This window comes from Bufo gargarizans, chromosome 6, assembly GCF_014858855.1.
Source record: "Bufo gargarizans isolate SCDJY-AF-19 chromosome 6, ASM1485885v1, whole genome shotgun sequence".
Taxonomy (NCBI): domain Eukaryota; kingdom Metazoa; phylum Chordata; class Amphibia; order Anura; family Bufonidae; genus Bufo; species Bufo gargarizans.
This window is the reverse complement of record NC_058085.1, coordinates 152,994,668-153,019,090: the sequence shown is the minus strand read 5'-3', so window position 1 is coordinate 153,019,090 and position 24,423 is coordinate 152,994,668. Positions and strand designations below refer to the sequence as shown.

Genomic DNA, 24,423 nt, shown 5'->3' with positions numbered 1-24,423 from the left:
TCACCTGTAGGCCCTCGCATATAATGTTTTAGAGGGTCAGCTCACCAGCAGGCTCTCACCAGCAATCTTTTGGTGGGCTAGCTCACCTGCAGGCCCTCGCATATAACGTTTTAGAGGGTCAGCTCACCAGCAGGCCCTCGCATATAATGTTTTAGAGGGTTAGCTCACCTGCAGGCCCTCACCTACAATCTTTTAGAGGGTCAGCTCACCAGCAGGCCCTCACCTACAATGTTTTAGAAAGTCAGTTTACCTGCAGGCCCTCACATATCTTTTAGAGGGTCAGCTCACCTGCTGGCCCTTGCATATAATGTTTTAGAGGGCCAGCTCACCTGCAGGCTCTCACATGTAATGTTTTAAAGGGTCAGCTCACCAGCAGGCCCTCAACCATAATGTTTTACAGGGTCAGCTCACCAACAGGCCCTCACCCATAATGTTTTCAATGGTTAGCTAAGCAGCAGGCACTCGCTCATAATTTTTTCAATGGTCAGCTCAGCAGCAGACACTCACCCATAATTTTTTCGATGCTCAGATCATCACCCGTAATGTTTTAGAGGGTCATCAGCAGGCCCTTACTCCAAATGTTTTTGAGGGTCACCAGCAGGCCATCAATCATAATTTTTCAAGGCTGTGTATGATACCCTCCTTTATGTGTAATAAAGGGTGTTTTGGAGTGTCGGTTCCTTGTAATTTTTGGAAGCCCTTTCACTTAGTGCATAGGCTTTATGAGTGTAGGAGTCCCACTACATGAACAATTGTACCACAATGTGAATGAGGCCCTCCTTTATGTGATATACAGGTTGTATCAGAGTGCCTCTTTCTTGTTATTCTTGGCAGGACTTTCACTTTATATACAAGTAAATATACAGGAAAGAATGTTTCCTAACAATTTTTCCTCTAAAATCGATTTTATCTTCGGTTTTGTGCGTATTATTGTCAGTCTGTAAAAGTGACGTACTACTCGGACAACATCGTTCCCAGCAGCAACCTGGGAGTCCAAAATGCATCCAAGCATCCTCCACATGCTGTTCCCAAACCATTATGGTGGTGTTTCCATCAATGTATGACCTTTTCTTATGAACCAGACACCCTCCCCTCTTCAGAGCAGGGTGTGCCTGGTTTAATGCTCGGGTTCTCCCATTGACTTCTATTGTGCTTGGGTGCTCGGTAGAGCACCTGAGCATCCCGAGGTGTTCGATCCGAACACCCGAGCACTTTGGTGCTCAATCAACACTAGTACCCAGTCCTTAGAGCATCGTTGAACACATCCTCCAACCTTGGAATTATAATATCCCCATAAATTTCATAAGGAAAACCATCAGAACCCGGTGAGGAGTTCCCGATAATACTTCCGAGAGCTTCATTAATCTCCATAACTAAAACTGATTCGTTAAGCATACTCCTTTGACCCTCCGAGATCTCAGATAAAAACAGGTTCATTTCCTATACTGTATTATCCAACAATGCTCTGTATGAGCTTGCATAAAAAGCATAAAACTCAGCCTTAATACCTTTATTAAAAGCCTTTTATCTTGTAACACATTTTCCCATCCCTTGCTTTAATAGACGGTATGACCATTGGTGGTTTTGACCTTTAGTAGAGAAACTTAACAATCTTCCTGGTTTAGCCCCTTCTATAAAATAGTTCTGGCCCGAAAAAAAAATCTTATGTTGAGCCTTTTAAATCAAGAAGTCTCTGTATTTATTTTGGACCTGAAACTAGAGATGAGCAAATTAAATTTGATCCGAATTTCAGGTTTTATTCGATTCGCACCAAATTCGAATTTCCACGGCATTCGTATTAACGAATCACATTTTTTTTGCCAATATAAAGCTCTAGTGTTGATCGAGCACCAAAGTGCTGGTGTCTCGATATATAAACTTAATTTCTATTTCTGAAATATTTCTGCCAGGATTCAAACGCCTAACCTTCTACATTAGTGTCAAGGAAATTATCCACTCAGCTATAAAGCTGAATGCTAAACTGTGTCTGAAAAACCTCATAGTAGTTTCTGATGTAGTGAGTATTCCTATTCAGCAGAAGACTTATTTTATATTTCTGTGCAGGTTAACACGTAGCTCAATAGTGTAGTGGTTAACATCCTTGCCTCTAATGTACAAGGTTGGGAGTTTGAATCCTGGCAGAAACATTTCAGAAATAGAGATTAAATCTATAAAAAAAAAAAATTGTAATTGTAAAAAATGTATAGCACAAAATAAATATGTAATTACTAAATATATATATATATATATGTATATAATCATACTTCTGATATATATGTATGCATAATATGTAGGAAACTACTACTGATATTTTTAGCCATAATATATTTACATATATTATAATATATTATATATTCTAAATATAATATGGCTAAAAACTTATATATATAAAAAATGTTTTATATATATATATATATATATATATAAATGCTTCTGCCAGGATTCGAACTCCCAACATTAGAAGCAAGGACATTAACCACTACACTATAGAGCTACATGTTAACCTGCACAGAAATATAAAATAAGTCTTCTGCTGAATAGGAATACTCACTACCTCAGAAACTTCTATGAGGCTTTTCTGACACAGTTTAGCATTTAGCTTTATAGCTGAGTGGATAAGGTCCTTGCCCCTAATGTACAAGTGGTTCTGAGTTCAAATTCCAGCAGAAACTTTTCAGAAAAAGATGCTAAATTACATTTAATTACACTGACTCGAGCATCACACTCCAGCATACGCGGTGTTCAGCTGATCATGCTCGATCAACACGATAAAGCTCTGCAATTCCAGCAAACCGTTCTTATTATTGGGGTGTTACAGCCATTAACAGGGTTTATTACAAGGGCATTTATATATTCTAAAGCAATCTGTCTTGTATTAGTGGGGAAAAACAGGGCTTATTAGCCAATGTGTGGTGAAGTGCTAACATTACAGCACTTTTTGTCATGTAATAGTGGCAAAATAAAAATATATTTGCCGTTCAGTTAAATATTCTAAAGTATTTTGTGTCATGTATAAGTGAAAAAAATAAGGGCCTATTTGCCGTTCAGTGGTGCAGTTATATGTTCTAAAGCCATTTTTTGTGTGGCACAAAAAAGTATTTGCCGTTGTGTGGTGAAGTAAGAAAATTACAGCCCTTTTTGGCGTGTATTAGAGGAAAACAAAAGGGATTATTAGCAGTTGTGTGGTGAAGTGATAAAATTACAGACTTTTGGGGGGGTTTTAATTTCCTTTTTGTTTATTTATTTGATCTAACAGTATGTCAGACAGAGAAGTGCCAGGCCCTGCACAGGGGAGTGGCAGAGGCCTAAATGTTTCTGCCACAGGTCGCAGCAGAGTAAGAGGGCGTGGCAGCTGGAGTCGCAGCGAAAGGCCTGAGCTCCCGGTGTCATCTAGCGGTCGTGTCTTGATCAGCAACCCAGCAGTTCTTGAATGGTTGACTTGGTCATCCGCTTCGTCCCAAGTGACATCAGACACCCCTAGCCAAGAGTCGGTGGGTTCGTCAGACACAACCCTTAGTTGGCATGGGCTGGGAGCAGGCCCTGTGCCCTGACCTCTCCTCAATCTGCCTCTTTTTTTTTCTGTACCCTCAGCCAGACAAGTATTATATGCTGTGGGCTCAGCTCCACTATACAGCAAGGACGAGCTACTAGAAGACAGTCAGCAGCTACTGGCCAGCCAAGATGTGGAGGAGACATCCGTTGCTTCCTCTGCTAGGCGGGCTAGTAGCGATGAGGAGAGTGGTGTGGGAGCTGGTGTTGCGAGCGGTGAGGCTCCTGACCCAGAGACCGTTGTGCTGGACAGTACTCGATGAAAATGATGATGTAGCTGATCGCATCTGGGAGCCGGGTGATTTAGGGGCTTCATCATCATCGGGAGAAGAGGGTGGCAGCTTGCCCATAAGGCAGCAGTGGAGCCAGCAAGTCACTAGCGTGGCTGGGAGTTAGCAGGGTGGCAGCAGTGGGAGGTCAGTAGCTAAACCTGCCCGGGGTAGACCACCCGCTTCACAGGAGCTTACCTGCCCGGAAAGTAGTGGTGCACGGGCTCACGGAAGCAGCAGCGGCAGCAGTCTGTCAGTGAGTAGTGTTGGGAGTAAAATCACCTACTTGGCGATGTGGCAGTTTTTTGTTAAGCCGCCAGAGGAGGAACATATGCAGCGTCACCATAAAGGTGACTGTGGCTCTGATGTGGTAGTCTAGCCTGCCGCAGCAACCGCTGCATCCCAGTGGTAGGCACCCGGTTTCAGGCAGTCAAGGCTCCAACACCTCAGCCGAAGGGAGCTGTCTGTCCTTCCCATCATCTGCTGGTCCTGATGCTCCTGCTCCTCCTCCTCGTCAGTCATTCCATCAGAAATCGATCACCAAAGAGATTGCCAAGAAAAAACAGTATGCGTGCACTCATCCAACAGCGCAGAAGCTGAATGTGCTCCTGTCCAAATTGCTGATGCTGCAGTTCCTCCCTTTCCAAGTATTGGACTCCGCACCTTTCAGAGAACTAATGGCTTGTGCTCAGCCAAGGTGGAGAGTCCCAAGCCGTCATTTCTTTCACAAAAAGGCAGTACCAGCTCTGCACACACATGTAGAACAGAAGGTGGGCCAGTCCTTGAGCCTGTTGGTGTCTGCCAAAGTACACGGCAGCGCCGTCGTGTGGAGCTGTAACTACGGTCAGGGACAGTACGGCCCACTGGGTGAATGTGGTTCCTGCACAGCCACAACAGCAACTTGGCCAGGTGATGCCGCTTCCGCCTCCACGTTGTCACGCCATTGGTCCTGCGACAATGTTCGCCTCTGCCTCCCATCCTCCAGCGTGTCCTCAGACTCCACTGCAGGGACAATTCACAGTGCCCTTCCAGCATACCACATGTGCAGGACACGGCGGTATCATGCTGTTCGAGTTCACACAGGGGAGGAACTGCTCGGTGTCCTTCATAAAAAAATCTAATCCTGGCTTTCTCCGCGACAGCTCAAAATCGGAACCATGGTGACCAACAACGGAAGGAACATGGTGTCGGCACACGTGTTCAATCTGGTTGTCAAGCGGTTCCTGAAATCTTCTACCCATCTGCAAGACATCCTAAAAATGGCCAGAAAACTTTGCATGCACTTCAGACACTCGTACACAGCAAAGCACACCCTCCTTGAGCTGCAGCGGCAAAACGGCATCCCCCAACATAGGCTGACATTTCCACCCGTTGGAATTCCACCCTTTATATGTTGGGCCGATTATACAAACAGAGAAAGGCCATAATCGATTTCTTGATGATCCAAGCAGACAGGAGTACTCCTCTGTGTAACTTCGATGTCAGCCAGTGGCAGCTCATGCGTGACACCTACCGTTTGCTCAGGCCTTTTGAGGACGCCATGCTATTTGTCAGTCGCCAGGACTATGGGATGAACAGCGTCATTCCACTGCTTCAAGGCCTGAAACAGATGCTGGTAAATCTGCCTGGTCAGGGGACTGAAGACGTGGTGCCTAGATTTCACGGCCACATGAGACCTGTGGGTGCTGAACTGAAGGAGAAGGAGGAGACTGAAGACATTGGAGCAGAAGCAATGTGTAGCTAAATGGGTGGTACTTCTACACAGGTGACAGGAGAGGAGGAGAAGGAGCATCCAGAGGAGCTACAGGGCGATGAGGAAGAAGAGGCAGAGGACCCAGACACACCGTGGCAGTATGTAGTGGAGATGGAGGCAGGGAGTCTCTCCGAGTCACTTGCACAAATGGCCCGATGCATGCTCACTTGCTTGTGTAGTGACAGCCGAATTGTCACCATTCGGCAGAGGGATGACTTCTAGCTCTCCACCTTGTTGGACCCTCGCTACCGATCCAAAATGGGGGCCTTTTTTACACCCGCTAAGAGGGAGGACAAACTGAACTATAGAGACATCCTATGTAGTCAGTTGGTCGCTTCCTATCTGCACCATCGTTCATCCTCTCGCAGGTCTGACCAGGGGGGGCCCTCTGCGTTCACGTTCCACTGCCATGGCTGCTGGGGAGGGGTGGGGAGGCAGGAGTAGTACCAGCTCCATCAGCAGCAACCTGAGTCTAGAGTTGCTGATGAGCAGCTTTCTTCACCCACCTAGTGAAGAAACTACTCACCAGCAGTAGCATCTAGACCTGGAGCAGAACCTGAACCAGCAGGAGGTGGACAGCACCTGGCCACCCCACATTGAAGATCCGCTGGACTACTGGGCAGCCAAACTAGTTTTGTGGCCGCAACTGGCAGAGTTTGCCATGGAAAAGCTGTCCTGCATGGCCAGTAGTGTAGCATCAGAGCGGGTGTTTAGTGCGGCGGGGGCCATAGTTACCCCAATAAGAACTCGCCTGTCCACTCAATATGGAGAGACTGACCTTTTTTAAGATGAATCAGGCATGGATCAGCCAGGATCTCCACCCACCAATGCCTGATGCATCATACTAGATAATCCATGGTGCCACACCAACACTTTGACAAAAGAGACCGGTTTCTTCTGGCTACCTGCCTCAGCTACTATTCTGATGCTGCCACCCGCCTGATGCCACACATCTCATGCCAACTGCTCCTTCTTTCACCCACAATCTTCAGCTGGTACTGGTTTTGCCACCTACCTCCCCACTCTGTCACCGGGTCACTCAGTGATCTCCTCATGCTGCTAACACCTCCACACTATGTCACCTTGCCACTCTGTGGTCACCTGATGATGCTGCCACCTCCACACTATATCACCTTGCCACTTTATGGCCTCCTCCTGATGCTGCCGCCACCTCCAGATTCTGACATTGGGCTACTCTGTGGTCTCCTCATGCTGTTTCCACCTCACAACTATGTCATAGGGCCACTCTATGGACTTCTCATGCTGTTCCCACCCTCCCCACTTCATGACGGCCACTATATTGCCTTTCAGCCTTGCTGACATCATCTTTTGTTTGACCCTTCTGATCTGTCAGAAAAAAGGAAAAATGAGATGCACAACGGATCCTGAAGACATGCCAATATTCCATTCACGTGCCATCTCTGTTTTGGATCCACTTCTGGGTTTTTTTTTGCATTAGCAATACTGATGGATTACTGACCAAATGCTGACCGAGTAAGTGACGTTTGTTTTTGTTTTTTTTTGTTTTTTTGCTTTGAGGGATCAGTGGAAGGGCAAAATAATCAGTGTCGTCAACACAAACTTACTGCTGACACCCTCTCCACTCTTTTGGGGGCTCTACTTGTATACGCATTTAATAGAACAGGTTCTGTAGACATCTATGTGGAATCAGCTGTAAAAGGAGTGCGCTTCTTCTTGGCACTAACATTGACCTGTAAGGCTGTGTTCATACTTGAGTTATTTGGTCAGTTTTGGCCCTGTGACTGCCCAAATAAGTGAAGTATACAGTGATTCTAAGAATGATGCCTATCATCTGCATGTCATACTGACTCACAGTATTATTTCACTACTAGAGCAGACTCCCTATGTGTGTTACTGAAAGGCACAGTGTTCTACACCAGTATAAAGGCTCTCTGCAGCCACGAAATAGTCTTTTTTTTATGCGATTCGCCGCAAATAAATTCGGATTGAATAAAAAAATAATAATTAAATTGGCGAACCGGCCGAATCGAATTTTAGAAAAATGTGCTCACCTCTACCTGAACCATTCCTCATACTTTTCCTTATAGGGGTTACTAATGTATAGACATTCCTTTTCCTGAGACTCTTTTTTTTATTCTAAGGCCTCTTTCACACTTGCGTTGTCCGGCTCTGGCATGTACTCCACTTGATGGAATTACACGCCGGATCCGGAAAAACGCAAGTGAACTGAAAGCATTTGAAGACGTCTTCAAAATGCGTTCAGTGTTACTATGGCAGCCAGGACGCTATTAAAGTCCTGGTTGCCATAGTAGTAGTGGGGAGCGGAGGAGCGGTATACTTACAGTCCGTGCGGCTCCCGGGGCGCTCCAGAATGACGTCAGAGCGCCCCATGCGCATGGATGACGTGCCATGTGATCACGTCATCCATGCTCGTGGGACGCCCTGACGTCACTCTGGAGCGACCCGGGAGCCGCACGGATGGTAAGTATACTGCTCCCCCGCTCCCCACTACACTTTACCATGGCTGCCAGGACTTTAGCGTCCCGGCAGCCATGGTAACCATTCAGAAAAAGCTAAACGTTGGATCCGGCAATGTGCCGAAACGACGTTTAGCTTAAGGCCGGATCCGGATTAATGCCTTTCAATGGGCATTAATTCCGGATCCGGCCTTGCGGCAAGTCTTCAGGATTTTTGGCCGGAGCAAAAAGCGCAGCATGCTGCGGTATTTTCTCCGGCCAAAAAACTGAAGACATCCTGATGCATCCTGAACGGATTTCTCTCCATTCAGAATGCATTAGGATAAAACTGATCAGGATTCCTCCGGAGGAATCCTGATCAGTTTTATCCTAATGCATTCTGAATGGAGAGAAATCCGTTCAGGATGCATCAGGATGTCTTCAGTTTTTTGGCCCCGACGACGGAACTCTATGCCAGAAGAAAAGAATGCAGGTGTGAAAGAGCCCTTACTCCATCAAACCATGTTTTTTTTTTACTAAGCTGGGATATTTCACCAATAAATAAATAAGTATCCACCTTAGGTAAGCCTTAAAGCAAACCCAAAACACCTGATACGAAACAGAAAAGACATTAGATTCAAAATATTCCCTGATATAATTTTGAATTCTGCCTTCTTCCTTTAAGATTACCATCGAGTGAGAGTTTTATTCTCCTAAAGCACTTCAAGGTGGCATTCCTTAACCCAGGGTTTCTCAACTCCGGTCCTCAGGACCCACCTACCAGTCATGTTTTCAGGATTTCCTCAGTTTTGAGCAGGTGATATAATTAGTGTCCATACATCAGGACTTAACACAGGTATTCATTCTGTGGGATATTCTCAAATCCTGATCGGTAGGTGGGTCCCGAGGACCGGAGTTGAGAAACCCTGGCTTAACCCCAATCTTAAAACCACAGTTATGGGGCAATGGTTTTAAACCCCCTTAAGTTCGTATTTTATTCTACCTATTTTACTAAAGAGGACCTCATTACACAGGGCCAGATCAATTCTAGATAAAGTTTGATATGTACTGTTAAAACACGAATAAGCCTTAACTTTGGGATACTTATTCCTCCAGATGTCTATTAGCCCTAATTCAGTACAAAAGCCCCTAAGTGGTGTAGGAGTATTCCTTCTTGTATTCCTATTTTTCATTCCGTTGTATGGGATGAGCAGTTGTAGTTGCATTGCACCGCCACTTCAAGGGAGACACCGCCCTCTTAAAACAGCTGATTGGCTCAAGTGCAGGGAGTTGGACCCCCACTGTTCTGATAATTAGGGATGAGCGTATTGACTTTGGATGAAACCGAAGTCGATTCGCATAAAGCTTTGTTCTAATACTGTACGGAGCAGGAGCTTCCCTCTTAGTCACATTGCTCTGGCAACCCTCAAAGACTAATGATATCACCACTGATAGGGTAAGTAATCCATAAACCTCAGACTATTTTTTCTTTAAAGTGCTCATCCAGCTCCATACGGAGCCTTTTTTCCAAAATTTTATACAGCCGAAGTTTAGTCTTTCCTGTCTCTAGCTTTACACCTATCTTTACTCTTCCTGATGTCTCCTCCATTCCTTGAATCTTAATAATGGCTAGTCCCCTGGCCTGTTGATTCTGTCCAACTGTCTTCTGACTCTTATCTGCCAACATTTCCCAACTTGCATTTCTTTTCTTTTTTTACCTGACTGCCTTGTTCCTGAAAAAGTGACACTCGTGTTTATTGGCTGTGTCTGGTATTGCAGTTTATCTCTCTTAGGCCTCTTTCACACCAGCAAGTTTTCCGTCCGGATGTGATGTGTGTGGTGAACACATAGCATCCCGACATAATACTGACCCATTCATTTTAATGGGTCTGTGTCTCAGGAAATATTGCATAATGGTCTATATTGTGCATTTTTCGCAAAACCCTGACTACATAGAAGTCAATGGGGTTGCATGAAGAACTGAAGGCATCCGGATGCAATGTATTTTTCACTGATGGTTGCTAGGAAATGTAGATTGTTATTCTTCAGGGGTTTTTTTCATCTTAAAAATGCATGCTATCCGGATACAATCTGGGCAGAAAAAATGCACTGACTGCAATACCAGACAAAACTGATTGAACTTGCGTGCAAACCATAATTTTTTTCCTGAACAGATTCTGAAACAATCTGTCCGTATCGCTCGTGAGAAAGGGGCCTTAAACTGAATAGGGCTGATCGGCAGTACCAGACTAAATCCAGAGTTGAGCTATTTCTGGAAAAAAAAGGCAGATTTTTTTTTCTAATTCTTGAAAAACACTTTAACCCCTTAGTGACCACCAATATGTCTTTTTTACAGAGGTCACTAAGGAGCCTTAGGGTGGGCTTCCACCTTTTTACAGTGGTTTAGTATAAGTACTGCACAATCAGCACTAATCAGCAAGGAACGGACTCCTCATGTCTCCCATCGGCACCCCACGAATGAGATCGGAATGGGAAAGTTAGGGGCGATGTCTGTGCTAGGCAGCCTGGGGCCCAATGAAGGCTCCAGGCCTGCCTGCAGTGTTTCCCTGCGCTTCTCTGGTGCACCCTGAAGGTGACTGTCAGTATAGCACTGACAGTATAATGCACTGTACAACATAAGTTGTAAAATGAATTATAGAAGAGATCAAAAGATCACCTGTTATAGCCCCCTTTTGGGACTAGATGGTTAAAAAAAAATAAAAAAGTTTTATTAAATAAAATTAAAAAAAAAGTTAAAAAATTACCTTTTTCCATAGATTTTTTTTTTCCAGGGTTGTATATGGGAGATAGGGGGATGATTCTCTTATGTTCATCACAATCTTGTTAAAATAAACCAAGGGGTGCAACTGACCTCTGTCACTCTGGTTATATGATAGCTCTGTAGTATCTTTAGTCAAATACAGTCTCTGAACACTGGATCCTTTCTGTCTTTTGATATAGTAGAAGGCCTGAAGGTTATTTACTCCCACCAGTATGCAGAGATTTCTGTAGCCTCAATGTAGGTCCATTACCTTTCTCTGACAAATGCTCTACAATCCTCCTTATAAGGTCTCTGAACTTTCTGATGCATCCAGTAATTCTCTTCCCTCAAGGGCTGGCACGCTTATGGCGTTGTAATGCGTTGGACCTGAAGACTCCCTGTTACCTGTGCTCCACACTATTTTTAAGTGTTTGCTCGCCTGCAGCTATCAATAGACTAGCTCACTTTCTCCTGGAGAGGAAGAGGTGGTTCCAGCTCTGTCTAGTAACAGTAGCTAAGAACCTCCCACTCCATATACAGTCTTTTGGGGCATTCACAGTGCATAAAATACAGTGCATTAACACTTTGCAGTGGGCTTCCAGGACACTGCACTCTGTGCAGGGAAAAAACATTAAACTAGCTCTGGAGCCCCATCTTTCACAGGATCGGTGTAGACAGACCCCTACTGATTAGAAAGTGAGGGCAGACTCTAGAAATATTCCATCAATTTCTGTGATGGTAAAACCACTTTAACCACAGTGACACTGAGCAAGAGAAGTTTCCAAACACATGCCAATAGAGACGAGTATAAATATATAACTGGTGAATTGCTCTTTAGGTCCTCAAATAAAAATAATAACTTTTTTGTTAATTGCAGAAATGAAGGTAAATTCATATTCTACAGTACTCTGTATACTGTACGATAGTAGTTACAACACAAGACAAAGCTTCAACCCTGCTGCTGATTACAAATGAGATCTTGCACAGACTAGAAATTATTTTACAAAGTCTACATGTAGATCAAAGGAATGTCTCTTACCTTGGGGCCGGTCATCAGAAAATTGTTCACTGACCTGCAAGAGTCAGAGCAAACCATTAATTGAAAGAAACAAACCCCAGCTTCATCATTCACACCATTCCAGGAATTTTTCATTCCCTTATATTACATTGAATAGGTGGATAGACTTATGTATAATTGTGTGTTTTCACAGTATTTAATAGCTGAAGATTTCAATAAAATTTCACAAGAAAATATGAATAAGAAGGTGGTTTTATTATGTGAAGAATATTTCACATCTAAATTCGGAATCCCTTTTTTCTTTCTGTCATAACAGCAAAACAATGGAATTCAAGCTGTGACAGATCAGCCTTGAACTACTAAAACATTAAAGCTGTCTATACACATTAGGTGAAATTCGGGGGACAACCTGGGCTATTTCATCAGGATCGGCCAATGATCTTATGTGTATGGATGTTACCTGACTATCCAGACTTCAACATGCCCAATCTTTTCTTCCCATAGGAGATAAGCCAGGGGTATTTGGCAGTGGCTTATTCCTTTCTCCCTATGAAAATAAATATGCACCATTGGCCAATGGGGCTGTCAAAGAAATACCTGTCAGCATGGCCACCTTACCACCTTAGGCTAAGGACACACATGCGCCTAGATTCCGGTATTCTGTTCTCGCATAGGAACAGAATACTAATATCGCAGGATCTGGTATATGCTGGACGACGCTAGCGCCCGTCAATATAATGGGTCCCACTGTGTTCTGTCATGAGTGCCAGCATTTTGCCAGGCAAAATACAGCTGCATGCAGTGATATTTTGTCATTTATTTCTGCTGGAATCTGTGACCGAGGCTACCTTTCCAGTTGATCGATAAAAGGTATTACTAAAATGTAAATAATTTCTGCTGCGCGAGCTGTCTAGATCAATACAATCATCCTCTTCCTCGTTATCCTGCACCTGTTCGGAACAGTAACAGCCTCAAACTACTCCTATGTATAGTAGATTAATACCCCTAATGCAAACAATCGTATGCATATGCGTTTCTCCTACGTTTATTCGTAAAGAGATGACCCTTGTTTTCTTCCTATTCGGCTGATAGTGTTAAGATATACAGGAGAGATGATAGATACTTGTCCATTACAGTCCACCATGCCACTTCAGTCTACACACAGTGGGACATAATCTTCTCGGAGCATGCCCTGGCCTCACTCAAACCAAGCACTCAGTGATGTCACTTGTTTCAATTACGGATACCTTTTTTGGTCCTGGAAGGTATCCGTAACCCAAACAAGTGACATCACTTAGTGTTCAGTTTAAACATGGATACGAGTGCAATCCACCGGCTGTGGCACGCTCCGAGCAGATTACATCTCACTGTGTGTAGACTGAAGATGCATGGTGGACTGTAATGGAAAAGTACCTATCATCTTTTCTTTATCTTAACACTATGAGCTGAAGATGACAAGAACCGTACAGTTATCGTATAGGTAGCAGCAATACATATGCATATGAGTGTTTGCAAACTAAGAGTAGTTTGAGGCTATTACTGTTCCAAACAGGTGCAGGATAACAAGGAAGAGTAGGGTCACTAGGGTGATATTGATCTAGACAGCTAGTGTGGTACCAATTATTTAGATTTTTTGTTGTTGGCATTTTAGTTGCAGTAGGAGCAGTACTGCTGCGCTACCACAGCAATGTTGAAGTAGAGTTGTAGGAACGCAAGAGCCATCTATTGCTACATACTACAGTATCTCTAAAATGGCTTTCCAGGTTTTCCAGGAATATACAGTGGTAAGTGAAATGGCTAGTGTAAATGGACCTTAACTCTGCTTCACCCTGCACAACTTCTCCTGAACTTCCCTATAACATCACTGTAATCAGGTTCCTCTCTAAATTATAAATGTTGTTATATTTCAGACAGTTTATTCTTGCAGGCCATTGGAAGAAATTCCTAGATCAAACATGAATATGTGTCTCTTTTCCATTGAAATATTGTTAATTTAGATAGGGTAGAGAAGCAGTTGAAATGGTTTTCTAGTAATATTCATTGATGACCCATCCTTGGGGATCACAGGATTGTCTGATTGTGGCTGTGCCTAAATCACATTGAAGGCCTTTAGTTTTACATATCATTGGATATATCAGGGGTCAAGCCACTACCTATGGTACATTGACATCTGACCCCGAGGATAAATTATCAGTGGGTATTGCTGGTAACCCCTTTAATGTACCATTTGACGTAGTCACCCTTCCATCTTTTCCATTAAAGAAAATGGTAGTAAACATTTTCCATTGTAAAATGGTAGTAATCAATTTTATTCATAAAAGGTATTAACCTTCAAGATATTACATCATAAAACGAGATTCTCTGAAGACACAACAAATACTTATATCAATACATAAAAGTTAATAGTACAAGAATTTTCTATAAGCATAAGTAACTAAAATTCTCACAGTATTCGGCTTTGAAAGATATTATTTCAGTGGTTTTAAAAATATCTCCTAACAGATGCCTCTGGATTTACACATAGCATTTCAATGAAAGAATGCTCAAGCTTAGGCCACAAAGCTCAGAATTATACAAACTGTCTGTAGATGATGCAAAGGCTTCCACTTTCTGGTTGGGCTTCAACACTTTCAGTTGTGTCAAACTCTTGTCTTTCAGCCAGTTCTAAATAACATTTAATTATGAAGAGGCTTAAAATTAAAACTCGCACACCACGTATTTTCGAAGTTACTTGGTAACCATTTCTATGGAGCTTTTTCTAAAACAGGATATTGAAAGAAGGGGGAACAGCCATTGCAGAACTGCATAATTCTAGTGTGAGTTTCCATTCAGAGACTATGCCAAGCACTTCATTTTACCTCTTCAAATCAAATGTATTTAGGTTTGGAAATGCCAAGGGCTGTATTTCTTTAAAGCATTTAGGACCAAACAGGATACCAGGGGGATTAATTTGAAGAGGTAACCTCTGATACCACAGGACAAAAAGGGATAAAGAACATGTGGAAAAACATTGATGCTGGTGACCAGTCAACATTATCATAATCCTATTAACTCTAAACCCAGTCACACCTGGTATGAAGTGGATCTAAGGGTGAAGAAACAGTAGTGGTAATACCAGTGTTCTCTAATCTGCAATTGGACTATGTTAAAGTGAATGGATAGCTTTGAAGAGACCAAATGTCCTTGTTATAGACTTCACATACACAAACATTCATTGACTGTTGGACTTCTAATCTACTAATTATCTACAGAAAGGTTTGTGTAAAGCATGCCTATACACAGCTTTATATTCTATTTAGACACATTTGTGTTAGTAGTTTAAAAAAAATATATATTTTCTGCCTGTAGATGAATGGAGATACGTTTTAGAATGCAATGAGAGAATACTGTGAAAGCACACTTGTCTAGACATGACTGTGTAGCACACAGGACCTCTAAATTTCCTGCTCATAAATAAATTCCACTCTCTATCTCTGTCTCTCTTTATGTTCATTCTCATGTCCAATTAACACAATTACTATAAAAATTTCCAGGTCTGGGCAAACACATTAGCACAGTCTGTGATCACTCATGCCTTTTTGAAAATCAGCAGCTGCCTTATCTAAATTGTTAATTTCTCAATGTGGACTGTGTTAAGCTGACACCACCAACTTTCTCCAAGAAAAATAGTTATAAAATGCAAAAAAACTGCCAGTATAAGTAATCTAGCAACCCTCCCTATCATACAATTAATCCAAATTGCAATTAATATCTTTATTTCAGACCAGATCTGAATATAGACATAAATAAAAGTCAGATGTTTAGCTTTTTGTCTTTTACCACAGATAAAATGGTTACCATGCAATGGATATCTGCCCTTTTAGTGGAACAATTGAGCTGGACATACCCATATAAGGCTCCTACTATGGGCCCATACTGTACCTCTATGGTTCTTAGACTTTATATGGAAGCATGCAAGAATTCTCCATGAGAACCTATGATAAAAAAAAAATCAAGGCATGTTCCAACGCATTCCGTTTTACATTGATATTCTTCCCTAGAAGCAAATTCCATTTGCCAATGTGCATGCTCTATCCACATGCTATGTACATAGGCCTATGATAAATGCTATTTTGAAGCCAAATGAGCATAAGTATATTATTATGGTAGGTCGATTATCAATATTGCAGTAATAATATTGGAATATTTTTTAAATCCTAGGAAGGACACCATACATAATCATGTTTCATTGTCTTCTAAAATGTTCCGTTAAAAATTATACATACACACATACAAAATAAAATAAAAAACGACATCTTACATTTTCTTATATCCTGTTTTCAAGTTTGTACAGCAGAGTCTCTCTCTGTTTAGGACTATATCCATTACATAGACAGCACTTTATTTCAATGATAACTATGCAATTTTTTATTTCTTGTTTCCAAGCAGATTACATCTGATTGCTGGTAGTTCCAGCAGCAGAACAACCTGTGATCAGATTATTGTTGGGGTACCTCTTTAAGTAGCTTTTGCAAAAGTGTCATTAAACCAGAATATCAAACAGTGCAGAACATTACATTTAACATTTAATAAATAATATTATGGAGGTAATAATAATTACATGTGCACTTTTATGCACATGTAAGAATATGTAAGTGTTTATGGTATTTTGGTTTACAGGATCTTACATATTTTGGTGTATGTTAAAACAGTAAAAAAAAATAATAAAGAATAGGACTAAAGGCCTCTTTCCAATTTTATTTTCCTGGGATTAGTGACATTTTCTAGCATTGTTATACAGTTACATTTTTTCCTCATTAAGTTTTTTTCTTTTTATATCTACTGTAAACATAATTTTTGAAAATAAACTTAAAGAGGCTGTCCAGCCTTATTTAACAACCCCAATGGTGGGGTAAAAAAAAAAAAAACTACTTTTCTAGCTGCAGACCCACCGTTTTTGTGCTGCTGCCCCATTCCTGGCTGGAATGGGAATGGCGTGACTGCAGACAGGTGAGTTGTTTATTTTTACTTGGCCACATGTTACCACTATTGGGGTTGTTGGCTGCTAGGCTAGACAACTCATTTAAAGACCATGGACACCTTTGGAGGCATTTAGTACTGAAATGCAGGTATTTTTGGCATAAATCATTTTAGTATTTGTTTTCTTTATTAAAGAGGTTTTCCAAGATTTTCATATTGATGGCCTATCCTCAGGATAGGCCATCAATATGTGATCAGTGGGAGGCTGACTTCCGTCACCCCCCACAATCAGCTGTTTGAGGCTTTGTTGCAGCTTACCAAGCACAGCGCCGTCCATTGGATACCGGCTGTGTTTGGTATTGCAACTAAGCCCCATTCACTTGAATGGGACTGAGCTCCGAATAGGCCATGGGACTGATGAAGGTGATGTCACAGGCCTAGTAAGAGGCTGCATCGCTCACCGCAGTGCTGTGGCCTCTTCAAAGAGCTATCACTCCCGGTCCTTAACCACACATATAAAAGAATATTCTTGACTTCAGTTGAATACTTTGCAACAAATCTTCTTTTTAATCATTATAACAAACAGTATTATCAATACATAGCCCAATAGTCACCCTATATTAGGCGTATTTCTGGTGCAGATTGTAGAGCAACGGTCCTTTGCGCTGCAATCTGTGAGTTTTCCCACTCACACCAGGTCTAAAAAAGTGGGTGGGAAGGGGACGGACGGGCAGGCTCATCTCATTTATAATTTTCTACGTTTAGAAGCTGTCTTACATTTAGAAGCGGCAGTGGATTAGCCGAATTTATGTAGTGGCTGGCGCCTCTACATAACTCAGACGGATCCACCGCCAGCTATAGGGGATATTAAGGCCGGTGTCTAAAACGCAGGTCTTAATAAATGACCCCCTATATATTTAGATTTGATCAAGATGTGTTCTGATGATTCTAGGACAACAAAAAGAAAAAGGTCACAAACATTTGGCTTAAACCACTTAACAATATATCACTGGAAACATCTGATTGTGATCTTTAGTTTTCACAGCATAGGAGGCACATATCTGGTTTTCCAGAGGATTGCCTTCTTTTTATGACAGTCGTAAAGTTAAGAAAGTCTTATCTTTTATCAGTGGAAGGCTTAGTGTAATTAGTATGCCTGTAAGCAGATTCACTTATATCTAAACAAACATCCTAGTGCACATCTTCACTTTCATCCTAGAAATTCTTTGCTGAAAGGGGAATAAAAACCCTACTTAGGCCTCTTTCACACTTGCGTTGTCCGGATCCGGCGTGTACTCCACTTGCCGGAATTACACGCCGGATCCGGAAAAACGCAAGTGTACTGAAAGCATTTGAAGACGGATCCGTCTTCAAAATGCTTTCAGTGTTACTATGGCACCCAGGACGCTATTAAAGTCCTGGTTGCCATAGTAGTAGTGGGGAGCAGTATACTTACAGTCCGTGCGGCTCCCGGGGCGCTCCAGAGTGACGTCAGAGCGCCCCATGCGCATGGATCATGTGATCCATGCGATCACGTCATCCATGCGCTTGGGGCGCCCTGACGTCACTCTGGAGCGCCCCGGGAGCCGCACGGATGGTAAGTATGCTGCTCCCCGCTCCCCACTACACTTTACCATGGCTGCCAGGACTTTAGCGTCCCGGCAGCCATGGTAACCATTGAGAAAAAGCTAAACGTCGCATCCGGCAATGCGCCGAAACGACGTTTAGCTTAAGGCCGGATCCGGATCAATGCCTTTCAATGGGCATTCATTCCGGATCCGGCCTTGCGGCAAGTGTTCCGGATTTTTGGCCGGAGCAAAAAGCGCAGCATGCTGCGCTATTTGCTGCGGCCAAAAAACGTTCCGTTCCGGAACAGAAGACATCCTGATGCATCCTGAAGGACGGACTGTCCATTCAGAATGCATTAGGATAATCCTGATCAGTATTCTTCCGGCATAGAGCCCCGACAACGGAACTCTATGCCGGAAGACAATAACGCAGGTGTGAAAGAGCCCTAAGACGCATTTAGAATCAACTGAGCAGGCAATTATGGTTCCTTCCCAATAACCTCCTGCTTGTAAGTGGAGGTGAAAAGCTTCATTTATATTCAGAAATCACCTGCACTGTATGGGCCGCAGCCATCGCTCGTCTTCATACCAATTCATTGTTTCTGGGCAGCAGTTGTCACTTTACATACATGATCATCTACCCATAAATAATGATTTAATGTGCTGCATAAACAATGGATTTACCTGATGACTGGTCATCGTGGGGGGATCGGCTGTTCCTCTATGTGGTTTGATTATCGGAAATGAGCATTCGTACAAACATTAATTCCAGTTACTCGGCTCAATAATAGTGTAATTTCAACATTATACTAAGCAATTTTTGGGCCAATTAATAGGAACAAGCGTTCATAGGAACATTCTTTATTAATAATTGGCCTGTATGATTGTGCTACTGATCCGCCAATACAGGAGCAAATGCATATTGTCTGATGATTTGCATATATTATCAGAATGAAATATGCACGATTACCGGAAGCACAAAATCAGGAATGTGCTGCCAATAATTATTAGAACTGAATGAGGGAGGAATAATTGCAGTAGCATTTGTTCCTCCCCTAATACACTGATACAAACAAGCACCGATTAATGTGTCTATTGTCGCTTGTCCTGCCCAAATATCTGGCAATCTAATATAAGGTTATGGATGATCGTAAATTGTTCTGTCTAAATATCTGAAAGTCTAATAGGCTCCAAAAGGTCCCTTTCACATGGGACGATTATCAGAAACGAATGTTCATACAAATGCTAGTTACCGATAATTGACCCATGTAATGGTGCTGCTGACCACCCACTTGATGCTGAAACATTCTGTGTAAACAGGGATCTGCTGCCCAGAAACAATGAATCTGTATAAGGATGAGCAATCACTCCTCCCAATACGGCGGAGGTGATTTCTGTATGTACAGTACAGACCAAAGGTTTGGACACACCTTCTCATTCAAAGAGTTTTCTTTATTTTCATGACTATGAAAATTGTAGATTCACACTGAAGGCATCAAAACTATGAATTAACACATGTGGAATTATATACATAACAAAAAAAGTGTGAAACAACTGAAAATATGTCATATTCTAGGCTCTTCAAAGTAGCCACCTTTTGCTTTGATTACTGCTTTGCACACTCTTGGCATTCTCTTGATGAGCTTCAAGAGGTAGTCACCTGAAATGGTTTTCACTTCACAGGTGTGCCCTGTCGGGTTTAATAAGTGGGATTTCTTGCCTTATAAATGGGGTTGGGAAAATCAGTTGCTTTGTGGAGAAGTCAGGTGGATACACAGCTGATAGTCCTACTGAATAGACTGTTAGAATTTGTATTATGGCAAGAAAAAAGCAGCTAAGTAAAGAAAAACGAGTGGCCATCATTACTTTAAGAAATGAAGGTCAGTCAGTTCGAAAAATTGGGAAAACGTTGAAAGTGTCCCCAAGTGCAGTCACAAAAACCATCAAGCGCTACAAAGAAACTGGCTCACATGTGGACCGCCCCAGGAAAGGAAGACCAAGAGTCACCTCTGCTGTGGAGGATAAGTTCATCCGAGTCACCAGCCTCAGAAATCACATGTTAACAGCAGCTCAGATTAGAGACCAGGTCAATGCCACACAGAGTTCTAGCAGCAGACACATCTATAGAACAACTGTTAAGAGGAGACTGTGTGAATCAGGCCTTCATGATAGAATATCTGCTAGGAAACCACTAAGGACAGGCAACAAGCAGAAGAGACTTGTTTGGGCTAAAGAACACAAGGAATGGACATTAGACCAGTGGAAATCTGTGCTTTGGTCTGATGAGTCCAAATTGGAGATCTTTGGTTCCAACCACCGTGTCTTTGTGCGATGCAGAAAAGGTGAACGGATGGACTCTACATGCCTGGTTCCCACTGTGAAGCATGGAGGAGGAGGTGTGGGGGTGCTTTGCTGGTGACACTGTTGGGGATTTATTCAAAATTGAAGGCATACTGAACCAGCATGGCTACCACAGCATCTTGCAGCGGCATGCTATTCCATCCGGTTTGCGTTTAGTTGGACCATCATTTATTTTTCAACAGGACAATGATCCCAAACACACCTCTAGGCTGTGTAAGGGCTATTTGACCATGAAGGAGAGTGATGAGGTGCTGCGCCAGATGACCTGGCCTCCACAGTCATCGGACCTGAACCCAATCGAGATGGTTTGGGGTGAGCTGGACCGCAGAGTGAAGGCAAAAGGGCCAACAAGTGCTAAGCATCTCTGGGAACTCCTTCAAGACTGTTGGAAGACCAATTCAGGTGACTACCTCTTGAAGCTCATCAAGAGAGTGTCAAGAGTGTGCAAAGCAGTAATCAAAACAAAAGGTGGATACTTTGAAGAACCTAGAATATGACATATTTTCAGTTGTTTCACACTTTTTTGTTATGTATATAATTTCACATATGTTAATTCATAGTTTTGATGCCTTCAGTGTGAATCTACAATTTTCATAGTCATGAAAATAAAGATAACTCTTTGAATGAGAAGGCGTGTCCAAACTTTTGGTCTGTACTGTATATGTACTCTCACATCCTCTAATGAGCAGGCAATTATCAGGAACTAACAGTGCATTCCTTATAATTGTCTGCCCCCTAAACACAAGAAAATGGGCCTTTTATAGCAATCAATATGAGTTTTACATTAGAAGCTGTTAAAATTGTATTACAATCACCTTTGTTCCATGAATATAAATTTACATTAAGTTTATTACATTTTTTGGAATAGAAATACAGTATATGCATAATTAAATTACACTTTACTACCCTCAAAAATGATTGTTCTGTATTCCGTTTGATGTTAACTGGTTTATTAAAACATTGATCAGTCACAGCTGAAAAATAATTTTTACGTTATAATATATATTTAAGGTACTAAATAGCCCTTAATAAAAGGAATTTCCAAGATTAGAAATGTCATTTTTTTTTTTCCAGAAGCAACCCAACATTTGTTCATTGGTTATCTTTAATATTGCAGCTCATCCTCATTCAAGTGATTTAGGATGAGCTGCGAAGGGTAACAATACTGTAGCTATATTTTTTAAATCCTGGACAACCCAAACTTTTTTTTCCTTACAAACGTCCTGATGGCACAAAAAACAAACACAAAAAAACAGACAAACATGGAAGAATGATTCTTATGCATTTAAAAGGAATGCCATTGCCTATGCATAACTGAATGAGTTAAGAATGTAAAGACCATTATTTACTGGTTATTATGTGCTATCTTCCAAGACCTGAGGTGGAATCCTGATCATTTAGGACAATTAGTAATTACCAAAGTGACTTCAAATTAGAATCTCAGATTCCATAAATTTCCAAGACATTCCATCCTAATAGTAATGATTTACTTTGTGGGAATTCCAAGTTAAAGGACCTTGGTGTGGGGTGGCTACTATTATTACTGGGTCATATCATGTTAATTCCTATACACAAGAAAGATGATCATTTGTGCACACAGATAAAGGAATCACCCTGGCTAATTAATTATTGGTTGTCTCCAGGCTCAGATAGAATATATCTGCTGTAAGGATGAACATAATGAAAGGTCAGGCTTCTCTCAGGAAACAGCAGCAAGTATATGGACTTGTGTCAATGACAACTATGGTACTGGAACAAGTAGCTATCCTTTTATCTAATACACAGTCATCATAGCCTACTGGCTGACAAACTTCAAAATGTGAATCCAATAAAAAATGTGATCACTTTTAACAAGAAGATTTGTAGATAACCTTTAGTGTAAAACCACGGATTTATGCATGAGTGATTATTCACATATATCTGCAACTACATCCTATTTATTAGTCAGTGCAGATTAAAAATTATGACAAACTTTTGTGGTTTTTAATAAATAGAAAACTGTACATTAATGAAAAACTGTACAACAGTGTGCCTAAGGAGATAGTCTAACGTGTATTTAAATAAAAAAAAATCATAAAATAAAGCCTGTTATTTAGTGCAGTAATACTAGCTCTGCTACATTGTCAGATTTTAATTAGGTTGTAAGAGTTTGATATTAATGATTTATAATAAGTGTACTGATTTTAATTGTGATAAATAAAAATATTGAAGAATGTACAATATTAATAATTATATTCAGACTATGAAGGATAGGCAGACCTGCTGCAATGCTCAGGAAGACCTAAGTAAATTCTGTGGCTAAAGCTGTCATAGATGAAACAAGTATATTGAACAATTCAATCCATTTTATAATCTCTGATGATTGTTATGTCTTTGGTGCAAAAAATGAATGGTTCCAACAAATGCAAATCTGCAGTGGTCAAACCACTTATTATTAGTTAACTATATTCAGAGAAACCTATGTGTGAACAATACAAATCGCTATATTTCATATGATACAACATTTCATTTGAAAAATGTCTTGAATTTGTATATCGGTGTAAGCTTCCTCATGATTTAAAACGCTTAAGGATGTGCCCAGCTTAAGAATGAATGGTTACTCTGGTTTATGTCCTCTTCGTGCTTACTGATGTACCACATGTTTCAAGATTTTGTTTGAAATTATTTTCTATTCAGAACCATCTTAGGATTGTTTCAAATATTTTTTTTATGCAATTAAAATATTTTTCCTCATAATTTGTAAACATACTTGTCAGTATACAAATCTGCTAAATTTATGAACATAAAAGATAATAAAAGAATTACAAGAGGAAACTAACATTGTAATAAACTAATATTAAATATCAGTCTGTCCTATCTAGCTATGCTAATCTTTTCTGGGTGTAATATGCCATAAATCAGTAAAGGATTTTATTGCATTATATTTTTTACATACAATATTATAATAGATAATTTTCATGTATCACTATACATATATCATTATTATTATTATTGTTTACTAAAGGGCATTTTTGTCTTTTAGTTAAACTCAAGAACACACATTATTCTTGCAACTGAATAACAGTTCCAAAGATAAAGTAATTATGCATAAAAGTAACACTTTAAAAACTGGTTGTTTTAAACATAAGTTGCAGAATCATGGCTGTCCTTCACATAAGATCCTCATAGAATACTGGCGAAAAATCAATCATCACTGAAAGGATAGTCTAGTTAAAGCAAAATCTGATGTCTGCATTTCATGACCTTACATCACATGCTAGGAACCCAGCATGTGTCTAGAAGCAAAAGAGATGTAAGGAATGTATCCTGGATTTGCAGATTTGCACTTTAAAGATAAGAATGGGGAGTTATACATAAGAAAGCACCAAGCTTCAAAGAAATATATAGCTATCTATTTGTCTGTCTATCTATTCCAAAATATTTAGAAAGTTTAGTCGCATCAACTATTACTGGTCCTTTAACCTAAATTATGAAATACTTTTATTAACTTCTTTATTTTCTAATCTGAGTATGAAGCCAGTATGGGTGTAATAGTGTTAATGAATCCTATCCTCATACAAGAGATAAAAACTGTTAGTGGACACTCATTGCTACTTACCAAGAATTCCCAAAATGGACTTGAAGTAGGAGGAAGATGATCAACAGGGAACCAATACACAACATAATCCAACACTGGAAAACCCTGAGACACTATAAGCAAAGACTGTTCTTCTGCAAGTTTAAGTCAGGACCGGTAAGGGATCCCAA

General features: G+C 41.1%; 1 protein-coding gene across 1 annotated transcript in view; it reads right to left on the bottom strand.

Annotated features, from left to right (window-relative positions):
* Window positions 1-24,423, bottom strand: part of LOC122942064 (protein Wnt-8b-like) — an 83,544-nt gene that overhangs the window by 49,864 nt on the left and 9,257 nt on the right. Inside the window, exons 2-3 of the mRNA XM_044299556.1 lie at window positions 14,368-14,452; window positions 11,810-11,843 (exon numbers count right to left, since the gene is read on the bottom strand). Coding sequence (XP_044155491.1) covers window positions 11,810-11,843; window positions 14,368-14,452 — 119 coding nt within the window. The remainder of the gene's footprint in view (window positions 1-11,809; window positions 11,844-14,367; window positions 14,453-24,423) is intronic.